A 17,050-nucleotide genomic window follows, 5' to 3' on the forward strand; every position below is an offset into this window, starting at 1 on the left:
AACCAATATCAAGAGAACAAAGAGTTTTTTTTTTTTTTTTGAAAGATGACAGGGACCAAGATCTGAGGAGAAGCCCTGCATGGAGCCATAATTAAAGGCCTGATCATGAGTGACTCCTAGGACCCTGACTGCTGGGTGAACGTCTCTCACTGAATGAGACCCAACCAGGGACACTTCTGAGGTTGCTGCAAGTTTTTAATCTTTCTCAAATTCCACTCATGTGTAATTGGTTATAATATATGCCAGGATTATTACCTTCCTGGTACAACCAAGATGGAGCGTGCCTTGAAGTGGATAAATCATGTCACCTGCCACCTGCCACAGAAAACAGGGCAAATGATGCAGTTGTTAAGACAACACTGCAGCAATGAGTCAAAAAGAAAGGCGATGACTGCGTAGCACACTGGTACTCAGTACAGTACCGCCATATACACACTTAAGAGCAAACATATGCCAATGCTGAATTAAGTGACACATTATCCCCTTATGCAGGAAACTGAAATGGTAAACTATGGCTAAATAAAACCTATCAGGAAAAAAGAAAGAAAGAAAAAGACAAAGGAATATAAACAAAAATCTGACTTTTAAATTTACTGTGAGATCAACTTGAGGGGCTGTGAGAACAGGAACAATACCCTGATGTTAACAGCGCCAGGTGCTGAGCCTGGCTCACCGTGGCCACTCACTCCTCGACTGCCCTTGAGCTGGTGGTGGTTTGTAGATAAAATAGCGAGCAACAGATGATGACTTTCCCCACTGACTGCATTAAGTTCCTTGGGTGCCTGAGACAATAGAACCATCAGCAGGACGATGAAGTATGAAGGGCTTTCTAGTTCCGCAGAGCAGGTGCGGTGCTGGGACAGAACGGGTGTTGGCATCGGCGACACACACACTTAGTAATTAACGCCTTTAGCTGGCAATTAAAAGTCGATGGATATGGAAGCTTGCGCAGAGTCTTCTCGCCCTCGGACGTAAATTTCACAGGGAATCTCCTCCATCACTCTGTCCTCCAGCGCCTGCTCGGGGCACTCATGCGCTTGTTTGAAAGTGTAGCTGCTCTTTTTGAAGGTGCTATTAAATGTTTTCATCGGCTGTGGTTGTGCAAAGTCATTTCGGAAGGGAAGTTCCATGGAACTGAGGTTGGTCCTGCTTTGTTTGACACTGGACGCTTGAGATCCACAGTGGTGGTCGTGAATGCAGCGGGAGGCCGTGGAGGAGCGTCGCATCTTCTGGTAGTTGTCAAGTTCTTCTGACAGATCTGCCAGGTCTGCAGAAATCTCTTTCTCTCTTAGTGAAAATAGTTCATAATGAGGAGGATCGAAGACTTCCTGGAACCCAGTTTTATTAAATGTGGTTTTGCAAGCCATAACCTTTTTCCGGGGCTGTTTCACTTGTACTAAAATAGAAATAATGAGAAGAACCAAGACAATCCCTGATGTAATGCCAATAATTGTTCCATGAGTTTTAGTGATCTGTTCAAATAGTCCAGCTTTTTTCTTTTCTGTAAGAAAGAAATGAGGTTTTCACAACTCATTAATAGGAGTTCCAGCATAGATTAACTAGGCATTTTTAGGTAAAACATAAACTTTGTGTCAAATATATCAGAGATAATGCAACTGAAAAATTGTTCTTTAAACAAATAGAAATACTTGACTCGGAAATCATGGTAGTAGTAACAAACTGCATGTGATATAGCTAGCCGAGGCACAGAAAAACTAAAGTACTTGGTTCTTTTACTCAAAAGGTTCACAAGTGCCTATAATTTGCAAAGTACATTAATATAGAAAGTGTCAAAAACAGACACTCTTGATCTATCAAGTTTAGGTTTCTGCTGTAGGGCAGATTCAACAAACTGCTGTGTTGATTCTTATCTGTGGGATCAGACTAACAATCCAGGTACAGCACCATGGCCTACCGTTTTGGAATGATAGATACTTGTATGTCAGATAGTTAATGTGGCCCTCAACTTACATCAGCTTCCCACAATAAGGCACTTATTTATTCAACTCTTAGGAAGATCAAAGACAGCTAAATTTTATTTCTCCAACTCATGTGACAACCAAGGTAGAGGTATCTAACACTTATTATTATCATATTTACCTTTCAAAGTCTATGTCAGAAGTAGAAGTAACTTGATGTAGAGAAAAAAGAAAGAAAAAGCATTCTATAATGCATTGCTTTTATATCACTGCAATCACCTATAGCTGGTCTTATTAGTCCTTCTATTTGCAAGGCTATCCTCTAAACTATCTGCTAATGCCATAAAATATATTTACAATACAAGGTTCAGCAATAACATAAAACAGGGCATATTCAGAGACACACTTCTGAATAACTTGAAAACATACACTACAAACAAATGCTTTTGCTGAATACTGCTTTTATAACACCCCAGAAGTCAATACTCCTTTAAGAATGTCACTATGTGTCTAGCTCTGTTAAAGGAACTATGCTAAGCACACCTGTAGAAAAGGAAATTTTAGGCCATCTCCTCGCAGAAAGGCTGGCCTTTGCCTCAGACTTACCTTTGCAGTGATTCTCATCCCAAGGGTACGCACAGTTTTGAACACCATTACAGACTAAAGAGTTGTTGATGCACATGTTGCTATGGCAAAAAAAAGTGCTGCTTGTACAGGGAGCTGTAGGGAAAAAGAAAACTAATGTTGCTAAGAGCAATGCTGTTCATTTATTTTGTACTTAAAAATTTCACTTTAGCTGGGTGTGGTGGTAAACATCTTTAATCCTGGCACTTGGGAGGCCCAGCTTGGTCTACAGAGCAAGTGACAGAACAGCCAGAGATATGTAGAGAGACCCTGTCTCTAAATAAATAAAGAAAGAACTTGACTTTGTAAGAATAATTTCTTACTTTAAAAACCTTTCTCCTGTCTCAAAAAACTAACTAACCAACCAAAAAGACAAAACCCAAACCCTTTGCATGAACATACTGCATACACCCAGTTAGACAAAGGCCAACATTTTATAATGTTGGCTCACACAACTTACTGGATGCTGGGCACCAAAAAGTTATTTTCAATGTTATGACAATAAGAGCATAGTATGTCCCTCATACTTCCTACACAGTTCCTACACAGGTGAGTCAATGTTTTCAAAACTTTAACAGACAATGTTATCAGGGTCAATTCTGAGCTGATGAGACTTAGCATTACCTAGGAGATAGACCTCTCGGCGTGTTGTGAGGTGCTCTTAGAAGGTTTAACTGAGATGTCACTGGCTGGAGCCCATAGTGAATATTCCTAGCCAATTATATTTCATACTGAATGAAAAGAGGGTGAGTATAGCCCTAGCATTAGTGCCCAGGCTCTGCTTCTCGACCATAGACATTTCCTTCTGTGATGATCGTCTCCTTTAACAATGAGGCAAGTAAACCTATATATGTCTCCTTAAGTTGCTTTTGTCAGGCACTATCACAGCGATGAGAAAAGTAACTAATGCAGAGCACATGCAGACACTAGAACCTTCTATGTGTTTCAGGTGGGAAAATAAGCTGTAAGATGTTGCGAAGAACTGGTCTCTTCTCAAAAAGCTGGACACAGAATTACCTCATGATCGAGAAATGCTACTGCCAGCTACATGTCCCAAGGATATGTAGGTGTGCAAAGTGTGCTTGAATACTAGTGGAGGGCAGCGTTAACCACATTAGTCAACAGGCGGAAGCTGCCACTATGTCCATCAATGGCTAAAAAAATGACAAATATTAAGACAAGAAAAGAAATTGCTGCACACATGGCTGAGAACTGATAACATAATGCTAAACAAAACAAGGCAGCTATTTCAGTTCCCACAATTAGACAGATTGCATTGTATTGTATGACAGATACATACGATTTCATTTATATGAGGTACCTGAGCAGATGCAGAAATCAGAATTAGAACTGTGCTTATCAGGTACTGGGGGCAGAAAACAGGGAAGTGGTACTTAAGGGAGGAGTTTCAGCAGTTTGGAATGATAAAAATGCTTATGGAGGGATGGGTGAGATGGTTCAGGCTTGGTACAAACCTGGGGGCTCTGGCTTCAACCCCTGGGAACCACATAAAGGTGGAAGAAGAGAACCAGTTTCACAAGTGTCCTCTGCCCTCCAAACACATGCTGTGGCACACACACTCATCCTCCACACCCACTGTGCTTTTCACAGGAGTGTGTACACACACACACACACACACACACACACACACACACACACACACACACACACACACACACACACCCCAGTGTGAATGACCAGGCTGACCTCTAACTTGCAGTCGTCCTGTGTGAACCTGCCAAGTTGGGATGATGGGTATGAGCCCTTATCTTTAATGTTTTCTCATCTATGAAAAATGCCCATAATTCTTCCAAGTGTTTCATCTGCCCAGTGTGCTCTGCAATGTTCCATGTCTCTATTTCCCATGCACAGAACATTTATTATGCTGGATCATGATGCAGTGTGCTTGCTTCTGCTAAGATAAAACACCACACTGCAGACAAACAGCATAATAGTATCATGTGATCCAGAGTGTACACACACACACACACACACACACGAAGCCAAGGAGAGAGGCATCTTAATATTTTCAACCATTAAACAAGACTGTAAAGCCAGGCTTGGTGGTGCACACCTGTAATCCCAGCACTCGGGGAGCAGGGCAGGTGCATCTCTGTGAGTTCAAAGCCAGCCTGGTCTACAATGGGAGTCCAGGACAGCCAGGGCTACACAGAGAAACCTTGTCTGTAAAACAACAAAAACAAAAAACCCCAAACCAAACCAAACTAAAAATCCCCAAGACTACAGAGGTATAATAAAGACTGCCAAATTTAACTGTTCTAACTTTTAAAGTTGTAAATATTTAGCTATATAAAATATACTCCCACCTAAGATGACTTTTTTTTTTCCATACAGGGTTTCTCTATGTAGCCCTGCCTGTCCTGGACCCACTCTGTAGACCAGGCTGGCCTTGAACTCATAGAGACCCACCTGCCTCTGTATCCCGAGTGCTGGGATTAAAGACATGTGCCATCACTCCCGACTAAGATGACATTTTATTTTTAAAAAGTAAATTTTTCAAGCAAGTATTAAATACTGTGATCTCTCTCTCTCTCTCTCTCTCTCTCTCTCTCTCTCTCTCTCTCTCTCTCTCTCTCTCACACACACACACACACACACACACACACACACACACACACACACAAGTTTCTTATCAACCATGCTTTGGTGGTACATGTCCTTAATCTCAGCACTTGGGAGGCAGAGGCAGGTGGATCTCTGAATTTGAGGCCAGCCTACACAGGGAGTTCCAGGACAGCAGGGCTACCTAGAGAAACCCTGTCTTGAATAACCAAAACCTAAGCCCAAACCAAACCAAAACCTAAAAAGTTTTCTTTTCAAGGTAAAAAATTTTTAAATGAATGAATGAGTTAGTAAGTAGTTAGCAGTGGACTGGTTGCCCAGGGCAATGAACTGCCTGGCCGACAATGAGATTGCAACAAATGATCTCTCAATCCCTTAATAAACTGCAGTGAGTGGATAAGGGAATTAATCTTTTTTTTTAAAGATTTATTTATTTATTATGTATACAGATCTCATTATAGATGGTTGTGAGCCAACATGTGGTTGCTGGGAATTGAACTCATGACCTTTGGAAAAGCAGTCAGTGCTCTTAACCTCTGAGCCATCTCTCCAGCCCAGGAATTAATCTTTTGTCCCTATTCTGATAAGTTTGCTGCTACTATTTCTGGCTTGCCTACAATTGGGTCTTTAGAATTTAAGTTTAAATGAATGAGTTTTCTCCCCAATCACTGTCTTCTTAATAAGTATAAAATAAACCTCATTAGAATATATCCAGGGTATAATATGTTTTCCTCTAAGGAGTGTAGTGTGGGTGGTTTGGAATGCCTAGCCATGGTCTTTTCCTGCACAGCAGCATACCTGGCACTGGCATCTTATTGCTCGCTGGGCACACCTTGAGTTTTTGCCCCTGCTGACTCCCAGTTTGAGCTGGGGAAACATTTTTATTAGGATCTCAAAACCCTAAACAAAACCTGGAAATGTAGTCCAGTGGAAGCTATCCAAAGCTTCCTGCTATGAAGGCTGACTCCTCTATAAGGCATCGTTCACTAACGTTCCTGTGCCGTGGGTAATTAACTCATGGTTATAAATTATCATGAGCTACAGTGAATTTCAAGAAACAAACATAAAACTTGCCGGGAATTGCAGAGACACCTGTAATCCCATCACCTGGGAGGCAGTGTGAGTACAGCAAATTGAGTCAGTCTGCACTGTGTAATGAGTGCTACTGAGACCCAGCCTCAAGAAAATACAAAGGATGGGATGGTATGCAAAGCATCCCAGAATCCCTGGTTCTAAGAGCTGATAGAGCAATGAGATCAGCAGCCACAATAATGTGGATCCTTTTGTCTTTAATACAAGTGTAAAAAACGTACATAACTAGTAAGTGACTTATTACACTGTTAACTTGTAAAAACACTATCACTTAAAAGATTACTTAAGCAAGATTTCATGATTATTCGCTCATTCGTTCATTTTTTTTTGTGCTGGGAATTGAACTCAGAGCCTTCTTCATCTGAGACAAGCGTACACGCTCTCTTGTGAACTGAGTCTCTACGCCATCCCTAGATCCCATGACTTTAAAAATGCTCGATGGCCTCAAAGCATTAGTTGAGAGCTTTTCAATGACGATGCACAGCAGCATTTTATTTACTTTGTAAAATTTGCTAGTGCACACAATTTCATTCTGTCATGGATATTATAAGATTATCAATGAAAATGAATGTACTTTAAATATAAATAAACAACAATTTTCACAAACTATATTATACATGATAGAAATTAGATTCTAATTCTACAGCCTATTTTATATAGTTCACAACTAGAGCTCCAGAGGAGATAAGTCACTTTTAAAAGACAAGTTGAATGAAGCTGTAAGGATCATTATGGCTCCTGAGTATTCTGATTTACTTCACAACATCATGTGACCATACTTTATGGCTCTTTCTAACTTCAAAGGTATTGTAAAGTGCGTCTTGTTTCCTATCTATTGAACACTTTTTTTTTTTTTTTTTTAGCTTTTATTGTAGAGTCTTCAGTTTTTTAAATTACATTTTAATTCATGGATGTGGGTATTTGTGTCACAGCACAGGTGTGACATCACAGAACAACTTGCAGGAGCTGGTTCTCTCATTTCTATGTGGATCCTGGGCATCAAATTCAGGTCATCAGATTTGAAAGTAGGCGCCTGCTGAGCCGGCCTGCCAGCCCATTACTACAGATGTTCTTACAGCTGTTCTGTATACTATTTAAAGTAACCAGACTGCTTTGTATAAAAATGTGAGTTGCATATTTTTAAATTAGTATATATTAATTATATAAATGTTTGTGATACTTTCATATGTGCATATAATATACTTTGATATCACACACACACACACACACACACACACACACTTTCCCTGAGACAGGTTTTTTTTTTTGTGTGTGTAGCCCTCGTGCCCTGGAACTTTTTGCAGACCAGGCTGGCCTCAAACTCAGACATCTGTCTTCATGTGCCTCTCAAGTGCCATCACTGCCTTTGAACATATTTACCGAGTTATTTATAATTGCAAATCTGCTAAGCTTTATGGCTTCTCACTGCATAAGCACAGCTATTTAAGACTTGGTTTCTGTCCTTAGCACTGAGTAAACTGGGTGTGGCTCAAGCCTGTAGGATCAGGAGTTCAAGGTCATTTTCAGCTACAGGCCAGGCTGGAATACATAAGACCTAGCCAAAAAAAAAAAAAAAAAAAAAAAAACAAAACAAAACAAAAAAAACAAAAAAAAAAACACCAAAAGCCAAAAACCAAAACAAGGGCCGGGCATGGTGGCGCACGCCTTTAATCCCAGCACTCAGGAGGCAGAGGCAGGCGGACTGCTGTGAGTTCGAGGCCAGCCTGGTCTACAAAGTGAGTCCAGAATGGCCAAGGCTACACAAAGAAACCCTGTCTTGAAAAACCAACAAAACAAAACAAAACAAAACAAAACAAAACAAAACACCACTGTAAGGGGATCCCCTGGCCAGCAAAAGCACTTTCTTAGAAGAATCAGCCTGCCACTGATATTAATGAAATGACAGACTATTATTCTCATTGGAAATGAAAAAATGATCTGAGCAAGGCTGACCTCTTGCTTCTCAGTAGCAAATGCTTACAAATCTGAAGGAAGCAGGGGAAGAAATCAAGCGTCAACAGCTGTCTGCGTCAGGCTGTGGCTTGCTCTCCACTGTCTGTAAGGGCTTTCTGTTGGACCGTCCCATGAAATCAGGGACGCCATTATAGACTCTCACTCTCTGGAACCATAGAGCAAATGAACTCTTTTTTCTACAAATTGTCTTGATTATGGTGTTTTATCACAGCAGCAGAAAAGTAACTAGTATAATGAATAGAATTTATTTTTACCATAATAAATATGCACTAAAATAAATTATAAGTAAACTTCATAAGGGTAACCAAACACTTAGAAACTGAAAATGATAAGATATTATTAAAATAGATATTAAAACGACAGTCTATATTTATGAAAGACATTCTGTTTGTTGATTAGAAATTGTATTTAGGTATTACTTGAATTGATTCACAAATTTTGAGTGACCCTATCAGAATTCCAACAGTATTTTGCTAAAATTTTAAAAAGAAAATCTATTCCAAACTTCATAAAATTTGAAGGAAGTTAGAATAGTTAGTTACCTTGAAAAAGAGTTGGAAGACCTACACTTTCCGATTTTATATCTCACTACACAACACTACAAATCAAAACAGCTGAAAGTGCCTAAAAGCAGACCAGAACAGAATGCCAGAAGCACGTGCTCTCATAAAAGCCAACTGACTGGATAAGAGTGCTGGCACGATCTTTTCAGCAAAAAGCTCTGGTAAAACTGGCTATCTACTTGAAAATGAATAAACTGGATCTTTACCTTGTATAAATACAAGAATTATTTTCAGATGTATCAAAGACCTCAGTATAAGAGCTAATAACTCTTAGCAGAAATGTATGAAAAAAACTTGATGACATTGACTTTTTGTTAATGATTTTCCTAGGTATCACAATGAGAACACAGGTATCAAAAGAAAAAAACAGACAAACTGCTTCATTTAAATTAAAAACTAATTTATATTGCTGGGTGTGGTGGTGCCTGCCTCAATCCCAGCATTAGATAAAGAGCGCGCGTCCCAGCATTCTCAAGGCAGAAGAAGGGCAGTTCTCAGAGCTCTTGAGTTAAGACGTCAGCCTGGTCTACGTGGTGAGTTTCAGGCAAACCAGGGCTGAACAGTGAGGTCTTCTCAAAACGACAAAAACAAACCCTACAACCATGTCAAAATACTGAGATAACACACAAAATGTGAAAAGTATTCATCTGACAAAAGATTGATACAAAACATATAATTCTTACAATTTGGTAACACCCAATTAAAAAATGAGTGATAAGGCTTGAACAAGCATCTTTTCTGAGAAAGCCTATACTAAAGCGCCCATGAAAAAATGTCCACAAATCAAACCTCCGATGTGATTCCACTTTGTAGACAGTGAGAAGTTATTAGTAAAAAATAAAAATTAAAAAATTACTTAAGTATTGCTAGGCTGTGGAGAAACTGGAACTCACTGTTGGTGGTACAGAATGGTATAGCTACTGTGGAAAAGTGTGTTGGTGCCTCAGAAATTTAAATATGTATTTACCATATGAGCCAGCAAAAATTGAAAGCAGGAACTGTGGTACTGCAACCCTAGTATCGGCAGCACCACTGTTCATAATAGCCAAAAGTACAAACAACAAATGTTGTTCCTTCTTAGGTTGTTTCTGCCTGGTATTCATCATAAGGAGGCAACAAGGAGGTAAACCACATTATTATGGACTATTATTAAGTCTTAAAAAGAACAAAATTCTGATATATGGTAAAACTTTAAAATATTAAACTAAGTAAAGTAGACCAGAAATATAAGGGCAAGCACTGCACGATTACACTTATGTGAGTTAACTATTATTAACAGAAACAGCAAAGGCGCTTACCAGGATTAGGAGATGTCTCTGGACATGGATAATGGTGTGGTCGTTTGAATCAGAATAACTCCCTTAGGCTTGCATATTTCAATATTTTGTTATCAGAGAGTGGCACTCTTTGAGGAGGATTAGGAGGTGTGGCCGTGTTGAAGGATGTGTCTCTGGATTGGGCCAGGCCTGGTCTCCCAGCCTGTGGACCAGGATGTAGCTCTCTCAGCTACTGCTCTAGCACCATGTGTGCTGTCATGCCCCCACCATGATTGTAATGAACTAACTCTCTGAAATTGTAGGCTAGCCTTCAATTAAATGCCTTCTTTTATTTAGAGTTGCCTTGGTCACGATGTCTCTGTACAGGAGCAGGACAGTGACTGACACTGGTGACAGCTGTATAAGATGAACATTAAGTGCTATTAATTTATACAACCATGTAAAAACAGCTGAGGATAAGTCTGATGTATGTTTTATTATTATTTGTTAAAAATAGCTATACACAAATGAAATACTTTGTTAGGACATTGCTCACAGGCAAGCAGTTTTGAAATTATGTGTATACTGGGGTTGAAGAAATCAATATAGTTTGGAAAACTTGATCGGCTTTTCATAGTAAGGAAAGGAAGTGAGTTCCTAGAAATGTGGTTAATTACAGTGGGCCTGTTTCACCAGGTAATGTCACTAAGTGCTGGACACTGAAGGAGCTCAGACACTCATGGTGTTAAAGCTGGGACTTTATACAACAAAAATCCCACGATTTTAGAATAATAATAGTAGTGTTTTACTATATAATAATAGAATAAACATAAACTCACTGATGTATATACAATCGCTGTGTATCAATTTCTTCTGGGATAAAACCTCTATCCTGCAGGGAAGCTCTTAAAGCTCAGAAAGTAAACAACTCAAAGACTTGAGGAAGTCCTTGAAACTGAACAGACACTAGGTCCCTCCCTCCCCAAGGTTATGTAAACAGTAAGGACTGCTTGAGAGGCTCTCAGGCCACCTGAGTTGCTTAAAAGTGACACTTTCCAACCAATTGAACTGCTTCCAAGTTGTGCAGCGTGCCCCAGGCTCCCAGCTTCTGTGAGCTGTCCCCCATGGCGGAGTGGCCCTGCTGATCCAGCTGTCTTCGACTCACGCCTGCTCTTGTAACCACAGTAAGCTCACCGTGTCACAAAGCCGGGCTTCGGTAGCGTCCTGACTTTGTCTATCACTGATTTTTGTTTGGAATGAATAGACATTTGTCCATGTCTTCCTAGGAACAGTGCACACAATAACTGAATATATAATTAAAGGAAAGCCTACACCAGTTTCCAATCACAGCAAAATTCTAATTAGACTATGCACAAGGAATGATGAAAATTCAAAGTTATCGTTAGGTAAACACTGAACAAATAACTACTGCAAGTTATAGACAGTTTCAATGGATGTTAAAATTAGTTATGCAAAGATATTTTCTCAGTTTCCAAAAGTCCAGTAAAGAAAAAAAAAAAAAAAAAGTAATTCTGTAATTGGGGAAAACTGGCATAACATCAGGAAAATGGCAGAGTTAATGCAGTAGCCAATCAGCATTAATAAGACAAGCAGCATTTCATGTCCACACTTCATTGCCATGATGCACCGAGAAAGCACATTAGCATTCTAGATGAAATGCTTGCTCTTAGCGAATCATTTGGAAACATCACATAAACTCAAATTGGAGGACAGTTTATTAAACACTAACTAGTACATTCTATGCGTCCAGATCATGACATGTTAAGACTGGGTAGCTGTCAGAGAAGAGCAAGGGTACTTGGTAACTGAAACCAACGTGGGAAACTAGAAAAGTCAACACATACACACACACACACACACACACACACACACACACACACACACACACAAAACAAAAAACCCAAACAAACACCCTGAAGTAAAATAGAAAAGCCACTAATGGCAAAATTAGTGATATGTGAAGGTCTACAGACTGGCTAATGGTATATCAATGCTAGTTTTCAGCCTTAAAAAAAAAAAAAAGATTTATTTATTATTATGTATACATTGCTCTGCCCACAGGCCAGAAGAGGGCACCAGATCACATTACAGATGGTTGTGAGCCACCATGTGGTTGGGAATTGAACTCAGGACCTCTTGAGCCATTTTTCCAGCCCCACCAGCTTATTTTTAAATATACTAAAAATAAGTCTGAATACAAGTGTAATTTTTTTTTTTTTTACTATTTTTGTAAATCTCTGCAGATTCAAAACTATTTAAGAATAAAAGTTAACTAAACCAAAATATTCAACATGCTAAAAGCACTCACATGCACAGACAAAAAAAAAAAAAAAAGTTAGAAACAATTCATCTGGATAATTCACTGGTTTGTAATAAAATTAATGTTTATGCTTTTTAAATAAACATGCTTTGCTATATATTTAAAAGCATAAATTAGGATTTTATGTTATGTTACAGATCAGTATTTGTCTTTCTATCAAGCGCTCTGATCCGACTCCCAGATTCTGCCCTGACCATCTTCACTCTTGTAATAACTCACTGACTTAGCGTAGGGTTTGGGGTGAGCCGGTGGGGAAAAACCGTTCCTATTAGGTTAAAAAGTGCATTGTGACAGTTTACAAGATGATGATATAAAATAAATTCTTTCTCTCAGGGAAGTAGGTATTCAGTAAGCATGGTGTGAATGGGTGGAAACTACGTAACAGAGTTATGTTGTTTACTTACGTTCCACAAAGGAAGTGAAGAGCATCCTAAACCTGCTCAGCCGACTGCCTTCGTCCGCCCACATCCGGACCACGCCCACGCCTGTCCTCAGCATTACATCATTGGCCACGGTGCTGCAGAACTTGGCCTTCAGGTTCTCAATAGCACTGCTTCCATCGTAGACCGCCACGAAGTTCCTCTTGCATTCGTTGGAGTGCTCCATTTGGTAATCCAAGAACCTCAAATAGATCTGCAACACCAAAACAGAGTTTTAAAAACGATACTGGAGATATTTCTATGTGAAGAGTCACAGTCACTATGTTACACTGCATTGTAACTGCTGATTCAAAAACAGCATGATGGAAGGAGGATGGCTCAATAGTAGATCTAAGAGCAATACTCTCATTTTCCGGTTTTAATCATCATGGAACTGAACATTAAAAAGTTTAGAGCTTATATTTTGTTTACAAAGAGGTTTTTTTTTTTTTTTTTTTTTTTTTTTTTTTTTAAGACAGGGTTTCTCTGTGCATCCTTGGCTGCCCTGGACTTGCTTTGTAGACCAGGCTGGCCTTGCACTCACAGCGATCTGCCTGACTCTGCCTCCCCAGTGCTGGGATTAAAGGCGTGCACCACCACCGCCCAGCTGAGGTGTTTATATTCTTATATAATATAATCTCATTATGATGATAATTCTATGGTATTAACAGATAAAGTAAATAGAAGAATAATAGCTCACAATTTTATTGGTCTAACAGTCAATGTTATTAGTTGGTGCTTTCAGTTTTCTGTACATTCTAAACTTACCTATGTTCAAGGCAGCATTTTATGTGGCCTAGGCTGACTTTGAACTCTGGTCAAAGCTGACCTTGGAGTTCAGATCCTTCTTCTGTCACTCACCTGCGTGCACAGAAGACAAGTACCTTGACAGCAAAGCTGTATCCCACCCTTTTTTGTTCTTAACTCATCATAGGCACATTTATTATAATTAAAGTATTGAACCATTAGGAAAATGTAGTAATTGGCAGAAGTGGAGGGAGAAATAGATAATTATATGTGTAACTGTTAAATCTGGTTGGTTTGTCTTATCTTTCTTCTTTTTCGTCTGTTTAGTCACTCAGTCCCTCATGTATATATAGTAGGAAAGCCCCTGACTATAATTGTTACAAGTTACCCAAGACATAAAGAATAGATTAAGAATGGCCCAAACCACAGTCCATTATGTGCATTCAAAATTTCAAAGTTTTAATAGCCACAATTTCTTCTTATAATCTTAAAATAATGGGTGAAAAGAAATAATTCATCAGCTTTAAATCATATGCCATTCTGAGTATTGTGTGACTCTTCACACAGGCCCCTACAGCATGCCTGGGAATGAGTCACCCCTCTGTGGCGTGCATGTCAGCAGTTTATATATTGATCCCTTGTCACTCACTCAGTTCTCTTCTCAGTTACCAGCTGTCATTGTATCCCAGCACTTGCTCAAGCTCTTTATTATACAAAACAGTGCTTGCTAACTGTGAGAGCAATGGTGCTGGCACTTCAGAAATGCAAGGGGCAGCCACATGGTACTTGCTCCAAGTGAAAAGTCAAGATACAATAAGAACTTTTAAATTATGTAATATTTTATTAATTATTTGGGAATTTCACATCATGCGCCTGGATCATACTTACTTTCCAGTCCTCCCAGGTATAGGCCTCCCAAGCCTGTGACTTCTCTCTCCCCAAAGGAGGAGGAGAAGGGAAAAAAGGAGAAGGAAGAGGAAAGAAGAAAAAAAGGAGGAGGGAGGAGGAAGGAGGAAGGAGGAGGAAGAGGTGTGAGGATCTATTTGAACACTGGTTTGTTTTCCTTTTGGATATCTGGTAAGGAAGGAGCTAAATCACACGGCAGTGCTATTTCTAGTGTTCTGAGCTTGTTCTACAGTGTTTACCAGAGTGGTTACAACTGAGGTAAATTTCCATAAACAAGGTATAGGAGTTTCCCTTTCTTCAGCCTCCTCAGTATTTGCTACTGAATTTTAGCTAACAGCCATTCTAATTGGTCAAATTTTGATTTGTGTTTTTGTGACTAACAGTGATGCTTAGCTGTTTTTCAAATCTATTGGTTATTTGTATGCTTCTTTTTCTATTAAAAACTCAAATGTATGGTATTCGTCAATAATGACACAATTTAAAATTAAAACATATAGTGAAAAGAGCAAATCCCTGGAATGTTGCTCTTTGAGATTCAGGGACAATAAATCAGTATTTCCAGGTATTTTCAGTGATTTCAAAATTATTATTAAACATATGCCCAACAACCTTTATGCTATAATTCAAATATCTTATAAAGAACTACACTTTACAGGAAGGAATATTCAAAGAAAAACATAATTTAAATTCTAGGCTTCTCAGTAATAGCCCCTCATAGAATCACACATGGACACTGCCCATTTAAGAACTTATTTTGTACTGAAATTGTATTACACCCTATGACAGCATTAAAAGGATTTATATAAAGTATACTATATAAATAAAATCAGCAGTAAGCATTTTTCTTTTTTTTTATAACATGTTTTTACTTATATACATGTGTACATTATAAGCTAGGATCTGCAAATAAGGGAGGTCATGAGGACTTTTTGGAGACTGGGTAATAATGATTAAGGTTGTATGTTCTAAGTCTATCCGTTTTCCTTCAAAATTTGTGATTTTATTTGTATTTTAGGCTGAATGCTCCACTATATGTAGCATATTTTCATTATCCTTCATCTGTTGCTGGGCAACTGGGTTTGTTCTATTTCTTTGCTATAGTGAGGAGAGCAGCAGTAAACATGGGGATGCAAATATCTCTTTAGTAGGCACAAAGTTCTTTGGGTATAGGTCCAGGAGTAAAATAACTGGGTCAGATGGTAGTTCTATTTTTAGTTCCCCTGCTCCAAACTGGTTGTATTAACTTGGACTCCTAAGAACCATGATAGAGTTCCCCTTTATCCACATGCTCTCCAACATTTGTTAAATTTATTGATGGTATCTATCCTAACTGGGGACAGGTGGCATCTTAAAAGCAGTTTTAAGTTGCAATTACCTGATGACTAGGGAGCCTGAACATTAAAAAAAAAAAATAGTTATTATCCATTTGTATTTATTTGAAAACTGCCTATTCTGTTCACTTCACCCATTTTGCTGAGTTTTATTTACTTAGTATTTAATTTCAGCAGTTCTTTTTTGCATATTAGCTATCTGAGGTAAAAAAAATTCTCTCCCATTCTGCATGCTGTCTGCTCTGATGGTTTCCTTTCATGTAGACCCACCTGTTGACACTAGGGGCTGCTTCCTGTGTGAGTGAAGCGCTTCTTGGGATGGCCCCGCGGCAGATGCAGGTCTTAAGGAAGGCTCCCCACGGTTTCTTCTAATTGTCTCAGTACTTCAGATTTTAAATTAAGGTTTTTGGTCCATTTTCTGTTTTTTTTTTTTTTTTTTACGTGGATGATAATAAATTTAATTTCATTCTTTGGCAGGTGGATGTCCACTTTTGCCACTATCATTTATCGAATACACTATTTTTTTTCCCTTCAGTGTTTCTGCTTCCTTTGTCAAGAATTAGGTGGGCAGAGCTTTGTTAGTTTAGTCCCTGGTCCTCAATTCTGCTTTACTGATTGACCTGTCGCTATTAGTACAAGGCTATTTTTATCACTATAGCTGTACAGTATAATTTGAGGCTTGGTATTGCAGTACCTCATGCTGCATTTATTTGAGGTCTTCTGTGGTTCCATGTAGATTCTTGGATTATTTTTTCTGTATCTATGAAATACGCCATTGGAATTTTGGTGGTATTGCTCTAACTCTGTTAATGACTCATTTTGCTAGTGTAGCCATTTCACAATATTGATTCTGCCAACCCTGGAGCATGAAGAGGCATCCCACTGTCTTGTCTTTTTTGATTTCCTTCTCACTATCTTGGAAGTTTTCATTGTAGGTTTTCCTCTTCTTTAGTTAGGTGTATTCCTGGTTACATAATTTTTGTTTTTGGAACTGTATATTTTCCTAAGTTCTTTGTTGGCATATATAAAAGCTACTGTTTAAAAGTATTTATTTTATATGCTCCAACTTTACGGTACTTATAAATCTAGTTTGTTTGTTTTTTTCCAGACAGGCTTCCTCTGTGCAGCACTGGCTATCCTGGACTTGCTTTGTAGATCAGGCTGGCCTTGAACTTGCAGAGATCCACCTGCTGCTACCTCCCTGGGTGCTGGGATTACAGGTGTGCTCCACCACCGCTCCATTTAAATCTAGTTCTTTAGGAAATGTTAAGTCTAGAGTCGTGTTCTTTGCCAAC

General features: G+C 38.9%; 1 protein-coding gene across 2 annotated transcripts in view; it reads right to left on the reverse strand.

Moving 5' to 3' along the window:
• Positions 1 to 884: 884 nt before the first annotated feature.
• Positions 885 to 17,050, reverse strand: part of Neto2 (neuropilin and tolloid like 2) — a 53,665-nt gene continuing 37,499 nt past the window's right edge. For both annotated transcript variants that reach the window (XM_051168904.1, XM_051168903.1), the window contains exons 7-9: positions 12,757 to 12,985; positions 2,526 to 2,639; positions 885 to 1,501 (exon numbers count right to left, since the gene is read on the reverse strand). In XM_051168904.1, the coding sequence (XP_051024861.1) occupies positions 921 to 1,501; positions 2,526 to 2,639; positions 12,757 to 12,985 (924 nt within the window). In that variant the 3' untranslated portion in view covers positions 885 to 920. The remainder of the gene's footprint in view (positions 1,502 to 2,525; positions 2,640 to 12,756; positions 12,986 to 17,050) is intronic.

This window comes from Acomys russatus, chromosome 26 (assembly GCF_903995435.1).
Source record: "Acomys russatus chromosome 26, mAcoRus1.1, whole genome shotgun sequence".
In the NCBI taxonomy this organism is placed as follows: Eukaryota; Metazoa; Chordata; class Mammalia; order Rodentia; family Muridae; genus Acomys; species Acomys russatus.